Source organism: Mya arenaria, chromosome 4, assembly GCF_026914265.1.
Source record: "Mya arenaria isolate MELC-2E11 chromosome 4, ASM2691426v1".
Taxonomy (NCBI): domain Eukaryota; kingdom Metazoa; phylum Mollusca; class Bivalvia; order Myida; family Myidae; genus Mya; species Mya arenaria.
Window position 1 is genome coordinate 71,558,607 of NC_069125.1, and position 8,398 is coordinate 71,567,004.

At 37.1% G+C, this 8,398-nt stretch overlaps 1 protein-coding gene across 1 annotated transcript; it reads right to left on the reverse strand.

The window, feature by feature from the left end:
- Positions 1-916: 916 nt before the first annotated feature.
- Positions 917-8,125, reverse strand: LOC128229644 (adenosine deaminase AGSA-like). The gene is made up of 9 exons (XM_052941413.1): positions 7,640-8,125; positions 5,986-6,138; positions 5,453-5,519; positions 5,046-5,247; positions 4,651-4,778; positions 4,290-4,495; positions 3,954-4,111; positions 3,358-3,560; positions 917-3,034 (listed from the first exon to the last, which is right to left on the reverse strand). The coding sequence occupies exons 1-9, from the start codon at positions 8,031-8,033 to the stop codon at positions 2,926-2,928; spliced, it is 1,620 nt and encodes a 539-aa protein (XP_052797373.1). The 5' UTR covers positions 8,034-8,125; the 3' UTR covers positions 917-2,925.
- Positions 8,126-8,398: the final 273 nt, after the last annotated feature.

An 8,398-nucleotide genomic window follows, 5' to 3' on the forward strand; every position in this document is an offset into this window, starting at 1 on the left:
GAGTTGTAAACATTTCAAGCCGTTTAGTGAAAATGTTTCACTGGAAAACATGTGCGTCCCTCGAGTATTGCAGAACGCATTGAACGGAAGCTTCGGTCTCTTACTTTCAACGGTAAGAGGAATTGTTGCACACAGAAATTTTGAAGATTTGCCGGGACTCGTCTGAACCAATCACGTGACATATATTAATCGGAAATTCCCCATTTAATAATGTTCTCAACAGTTTTATTGCCACGCTTTTATTATCAAAAGTGTATGTATTTATTTCTGACTGTGCATGCTTTAAATTGCCAAACCAACATGATCTGGAGAAAAGTTTGACATGCCTTGATGACAAGTTGGAATGGTTTCCGTCGCAGTTCGCGTGTGTACTCTCTCAAGGGACGCTGTGCCTGAACAGTGGATAACAAGCTTGTAGCACCCACACATGTGGAAATAAAGCGTTCCCTCGGAAAAACGCTTAGAACTGTTAATCCTTGTCAGGTCGTTTGTAAAATTGATGAATATTTTCACTGTGTGTCACTTTTACATTAAGACCAATGTCATTTTAATACAACTGTATTCAATTTCCATATTATAAAGCCTTTAGAGCTTTTAATTTTGGTCTAATGATTGGTTTGTCTTTTAAATCTTAGGCCACATAACACGTAAGGTTAAAATCATTGCTTTGAATATTATAATGTTAGGTTGGCAACCTATCTTGAACGTAAAAGTAATCCATCACATAAACATTTTGGGTAGAAATTATCATTATTAATATGTCATGTCCTTACTACGTTTGCTGACAAAAATGAAACAAGTCGATGCTATTTAAATGAATATCTGCTCTACAATGTATTGGCATACATGAAAGATGTCTAGTACAAATCTACACACCCGAATTATGTTCGATATATTAATATAACAGAAAAGAACGACAATTTATATCATTTATTTGTTGTTATACGTCTATGAAAGTAAAGACAAAGCACAAGTCATACATGTACATATACTAGTAAGACCGGCTCATTAATTTTAAAAATAGTTTTCAAGAATATGATATCAATTCAATAATCATCATGTATACAAATCATCAATGTTATATGAATACAAAAACTATTCATGAAGGTTAAGATAAATAGTTATCCTGTAATAACATAATGACTATAAAACAGCATAAACAGTCGACAAACAGCGTCCATATTGAATGGTGAAATAGAACCCAGTATGATGGACTTTAGTGACATTAACTTTGAGGCAGCATGTTGACAATAGTATTAGTTATTATCAAACCTAATATATAACACTTCATCATTAATTTCTGACATTAAGCGTAACAATAAATATTCCATCAAAACCTATGAATTTATGGGGTATTTCACAAAACATACAACTTTAAATGATGGATAATATTTGCCAAACACGGAGTCATAGGATCGTGTTAAAATCATTTTTTAAAGCAAAACGCAAATCACTGTAAGCGTACAAAACAACAATATCACAACAACCCAATCTATGCACCACAAACATGTCTCCTTACAAATACGCTCTGAATGGACATACACCTATATACATGTAAAATATCCTCACATCATATTATCATCGAACAAGCAACAAAACGTTAATAAAGAGCTGAATAAAGGATTGTACAGTTATCTTCCCTGAGGAATAAATACAGTGATGTAACGGTAAAACTTTTAAAGTTAAATACACATAGACATAAAAACGTAATAAAGTGCTAATATATTTCCTCTTTCAATCATGTAAAAATCACATTCATTCGCGCAATATTGCACATACAAAATTAAACGAGGCTGAGCAAATAATGTTTTCGGTTGTTCAGATAAGGACTAGTATGAAACATAGTACACAAAGAAAAGTGTAGGTCTAAAATACTCCAGCGACTTTTCAAGGAATATATCCATATACTGAAGTGTTAATACACTGACACACTCATGACGGATTTAATAAAATGAACGACAACTATTTACCATGTAGAATGTAGACCAACGGCTTTGGGTGATTTTTTTTATAATATTGGCTAAAGTATGTCAAAACATGATCGCATTTCAAATTGAAAAAAATGGGTTCAAAGGATTTTAAAATGTTCTTGAGAAAGTACATTTCCCATTGAACAGTGACTTAATCGTAAAAAAAATCCATTTTCAAACCCTACCATTTTGCATGGAAAAGGTTCCTAGAAAAGTAAACATTTCGCTAAAAAATCCATGTTACCTGTTACTATGTCAGCTGTGCGATCCTTAAATATATACGTTCGCACACCGAATTAATTACATAAAACATAGATTATGAAACACACAAAAGATACCGCAGAATACTGTTAGTAAACTTCAAAAAAAGGTTGTAAAATATAACTTAATATTAGAGAGAAATGGTTTAGGTATACTGTCCATCCATTAAATCTCTGATTGTGTTAAAATAAAATAGCCATTGGCAAAATGTTTGAGTTAAAAACATAAGTTAAGAGGTGAAAGGCACCTTTATGGGCTAAACCCATACAATGAATACTTTGCAATAAAATCAATATCACAGTCTTCCATGATGGTTGGGTTCACCGGAAGAAAACAACCTACTGGCCCCTTCTTACAGAAACATCCGAAGTCCCTTATAACAGGATCACGGTAAGCTCTCTTTATTTGTTTAAATATAATTTCTGTTAAATTTACATACTTACTAAGAGTTAAAAACTTAATATAATCACTATAAACATAAGTATACGAAGTCAAATTTTGATTTCGGGAGAATACGCTACTTACGCTTGGTATGCTTAAGAAATTTCGAGAAATAAGAGGCCAGCTAATATCTTACGACAGTAATGTATAATACAACCATGATTGATACAAAATGATAAAAATAGGTGATAAACATTATTTCGCTGTTCAGTTTACGGTTGATTGCACGCGGCGTCAATCAAGCATGTGCGAATCACGCGGCCGGAGCGGTGTCATGGAGAGCAGCCCGAACAAACGCGTTCCACTTCACCTCCCACGCCTTGATGGCTACCACTTTCTCCGCGTCAGTCATCGCGCTGTAACTGGTGGGAGAAGGACAATATTTAAAATATCACATATAACCAATGTGTTTTATGGTATCAATATTCAGCAACGTCCTGCGATTGTTACCCGAGCTCATAGGAGCATGTAAGTGTGGAAATTACTTCGAACTGACAAATTAAAATAAGTTGCCCATGTTCAACCGAGATTCAAACGTTTTACTATTATGAATAAAAGGACCCAAAGAACAATTATAGAATACTGCTATCTCCGATTAATATTGCTAGACGAGCACCAGTAGTAATTTGAGTAACTTTTAAGCTAATCAAAGGGGAATAACTTAGAATACGGATTAGGACCTTACATTAGAGAGTTCATCGCGAGCTGCTTGAGCACTGGAAGGCCATCGTCCTGGCCGGCGAGCGCCATGAAGGCCGCGTAGAAGTCGTATGAGAGGCCTGTGGCGCCCCAGATCACGGGGTCGTCCGAGCTGATCACCACCGGATATCCACCCGCCAGCAGCGCCGCGCCCGGGTGGTTCTGCAGGTTGTCCACTAGCTTCAATACCTGGGAAAATGTAGATATTAGATGGAAGTGGTTTGGAAAGGGAAAAGAAAACATTTGACTTATTGCTGTATATCGCCAACTTAATAATAAGCGTAAGTTATCATTAATGTCAAAATGTGAAATATTAAAAATAAGACAAAACAAATTCAAACCAGATCAATCTTTAAAAAGTCTATATCAACAACAACAACAACAACTACAGCAACAACAACTACTACTACTACCTACTACTAATACAACTACTTCTACTACTACTTCTACTACTGCCACTGCTACTGCTACCGCTACTACTACAACTACTTCTACTACTACAATTACTACTACTACTACTACTAATATTTATAATAATAATAATTGATCTTAGTTAGGGCATCAGGCATTAGAGTTGTTCACCTGGTTAGAGATGGGGTTTATTTCTATGGCGATCTTGTTATTGCGGATGACCTTTAGCACTTCCGGGTGTTTGGTGGCGGCGTACCCGTGGCCTATCCTGCTTGTGTTGAGAAGCACCGCGTCAACCAGATTGTCGTCAACCTTCGTGCCCTGCCAGGCTGCGGTGGAGAAGAGATTCAAAAAGAGTCAAAAGACACGTAAAACATACCAAATATGACATATAATCACACGTTTGATGCTGTTCGCATGCAACTATGATAACAAGATTGTCTTAAAAGGTAAGTCAGTATTTGTACATAGCGTATCATATTTATTTAGAAAATAAAATAACCATACTTGTCTCTCCAGCATGGAAGAAGTATGGTAGGTTGACGGGTGGGTCTAGGGTGGACGGGTATAGCAGGTCGTCTAGGTACGACAGCAGGGTGCGGCCCGGGTCCTCTTGTCCCACCAGGTCGTAACCCGCGAAGTGCTCCGGAAACGCTGCCAACAGCTCAACAGACGTCTTGATGTCATCCAGGATAAACGAGTTGTTAAAAAACCTGCAATAATGATGAGACACACGTGACCTCGAGGGTAACACACGTGACCTCGAGGGTACACGGTAAAAATGAATTGATGCTCGGAAGATGCATGGTGTTTAAATATTTCATTTTTTTCTGTTTTGTTAGGCAGCCGACATATAACAACATTTCACCTGATATTCGTTTTGATGATTTTGGCGCCTGTGAAGTCGTGGTTGTCGTGTTTGAACTCCTCGATGGTATCCTTGTAGATCTGCATCACGTCGCGGGGCGCAATGATCGTACCGTTCAGCTCATACACCTGACAAACATTCGACAAATTGCATAAGCAGGGTGTGTTGTACTTGAAAAAGGCTCTACATATTTCTTATACTGTGGCGATATGAAGAAAATGTATTTCTGGTAGAGACACCTTGTAGTCCAGGCTGCAGTCATCTAAAATAATTAATTATTAAGGAGAGAAATGATTGAATTCGTAGTCAGTGGGCTTCAAATGTGATAAGTACTACTGTAACTTGTTATTGATCTATAAACCGTGATTGTGTATACAATTGTTCACATATATTACCTCCGGGAGAAGCGCGCGCAACTCCATGTACTGTACATTATCTGCCTGGAACTCTGTCAATGCCTCATAAAAGTAATCCTTGAAGACGGGTTTGTAGAAGATGAGGCCCTCAGCGCGGATGAGGGCGCCCTCGAACGCCTTCCATATCATGTTAATGTCTCCGACAGCCAGGTCAGGCGTCATCACCATGCTCTCCAGAAGCCTGTATACGATGGTGGATACACAGTAATACAAAAGATGAAACAGAATACAGATACTTATTATACGGACATGATCGAATTTGTTATGGGATGAACAAAACATTTCATATTTCAAAATTTAAAATTGTTTGCCTTATTAAACACAAAGCTTCTTTGTAATATGTTATTTATTGTCTAGTTTTGTAGTTAATAAATTTAGAGACGTACATTTGATCAAAAGCTGTGACATTATTGGACTTCGCCCGGACATCGTTCACCAACTTCCATGGACACCCTGAAACATGTGGTCAACAGATGCCATAGCAGCAGTGGACATTGAGACAGTGTAAAATGTGATAAAGATCGATACTAGTAGTTAATGAATGTATCGGCAGATGTCTATTTGGTTTCCAACCCATGTCCATCGGGCATGAATATCGATCAATACATAACACAGATCCATGTCCATCGGGTATGAATATCGATCAATACATAACACAGATCCATGTGCGATATGTTCTTTATGAAATCAATACATTACATTCGTGCTATGTTTAATAGATAAAGATTATCACTCATATTCATCAAGTACACACGTATTTAAAATGTTCATATTGTATTTGATGACCATTAATTGTATAAGCATTTGTACTTTATGTTACACCAGTTAAGAAAAAGGCAGATGCATAACATGGAATAAAGAATGCGAAACATAACGTTGGTCTTTGAAATAATACAAACAATTTCTACTAATTAAATACCAGGGTTTGATGGCGGATTCTGGAAGAAGTGGAAGACGATGCTGTCGTTGGCGTTAACGTCGTTACACATGTAGCAGTGGTCTCGGTAAGTTACGTTACCAACGAGCCAGTTCACGTCCGTTATTGATACGTCATGTAAGTGGAGAGCACCACCTTCGAATGGAAACAAGAATGGACCAAGCTTGAACGCATTAATATTTTAGTCAAATGGATATGAATGCACTTGTGTTAAAGTAATTCGTGTATCAATAAGGAATACTAATCTTGATTAGATGTATTGTATGAACACAAACATATTAACTCCATTGTTACATAAAGATACATACTTATTTTACCAACCATTTTTTACATACTTACATATAAAAGGGTACAATAAATTAATTAGCCATGCAATCAGCACATATATATACACATGTGGGTGCATGTAAAGTTAGGCATGATCATTCATACATAAGTATCTAAGCATGTGAATTGATGCTTGACCTGAAAGCCCCAGTGATTACTAGGATAATCATACATTTGCAGACTTTCTCATAGGCTTCAATAGTTTAGACCGTCAGTATAACTACTGATGTTACCTGTCTTCAATTTTACAGACACATACAAAGTGAAGCCTGACTTTCACTCTCGATTTGGACTATGACTGCCCACGGTTTAGAAAAGCGTAGTGATTAATGACAAATCGTGAATACGTTCCTTGCTCATCTTCACGAATACTGGTGAGTCGTGGGTGACACTGGTGAATCGAGGAGACCAAACACAGTTTTAAACTGTTAAAAATCGCCAAGGTTCAGCTAATGTATTTTCCTTTATATATTTGTTACTCAATCGGGCACATTCGAACGCCATCATAAAATTGGTCGTGGGGCATCGTGGGTAACCGTGGATGGCCGTCGTTCTTTCCTATCACGATTAAGTACGACTGTTTTCATGATTAGCTTATGTTCTATACAGTACGTTTTTACACGCTCTCTAAAACCAGAATTACATACGATTGGTCACGACCATAATTATAATGATTGACGGAGAAGCCTAATAGGTTTTTGACGATATAACTACGAATGCATCACAATTGCCTACATTGTTTTCACGATTAAGCTCGGAGTAATCGAGCACTACTGATGGTGTTATAAACCTAGGATTTCACATGGTACTTAAACTTACTATGGGGTATAATATTATCACAAATGTTTCATAAAAAATGAATGAAGATGTATTAACAACAAATGCAGGCTCGACTAAATGTGACCTGACGACCCTTAGGATAGATGTAGCCATTGAACAGGTGCTAGAAACTTGATAATGGATGTTTACTACTCATATGCCTTAAACAAACAGACAGATGTAGAAAGGTTGTCATGCGCGCCTTAATATGAATAAATATGTATCGAATCTTCTTGTAACGTTATAAAAGCTTGGCTTGTCGTCGGCACACCGCAATGCATCGTCGGCCATCAAGTATCAAACTACAAACGAGAGTGGTCATAAGTTGTCGCCTGTTATCGTCTATTATCGTAACAAAGGTCTTATCACAATCGCGGCAAACTTTGGTTAAAACGTATCGCCGTACACTCGTACATTTAACGAACTATTTAAAGGTGTACCAACATCGATGGCAAATTCTGAATACCCTAGCCCCGTGATAACGGCTTACCTTTTGGCATTTTCTGAATCAATTTGAAGATGTCACTTTTTTCATACAACGGTTTGGATTGAAGGAAGTTAATTTGTGGAGCAAACGAACCGCCCTGATAATGGGCTGCATCATACTCTTTCTTTTTCATTGCCAAGATTCTATTGTTTAGTGCTTTTTCGTCAAGGTTCATCACTATTTCACCACCAACCCGTTCCTGGGCCTCTGTGTCAATAAAAAGTTGTCTTTTCTGCATGTAATCTTTGTCATTACTGAACTTTGAACCTTTGTATACACTGTCCATTGACATCTCTGAAACGAAAATTGGTCCTCCCGAAACAGTTTTGAATGAAACACCGAATGATCTAGCCATTATTATAATTGCCACACACAGAATAAAGTTAACGTATTCCATTTTCACAGATTTACATGCAGAAACTCCCCTAAAATGTGTAAATTAATCATATGACAACTGAAAAAGTGAACAGCTGATCAATACACAACCATTGTAAACAATTCTTTGTCCAGCTACGTGTAGTTCAGTGATTCAATTCCGTTTTCCTGTGAATGGTGTTGGAAAGAGTTTCGTTTAGGGTTTAACAAGAACTTTGAAATATTTGTTCTCTTACGAATATGTCATTTCCATATTCATATGTTCAATCTTTATGTAAGTCACAAGGTTGATCAGTTAATTTCATGTATTGAGATGGAAGATTGCGATTGCTGAACTGGACGTATGTCTGTGTTATGGTCAATTATGTAAAGTTGTTAAACGTGTAT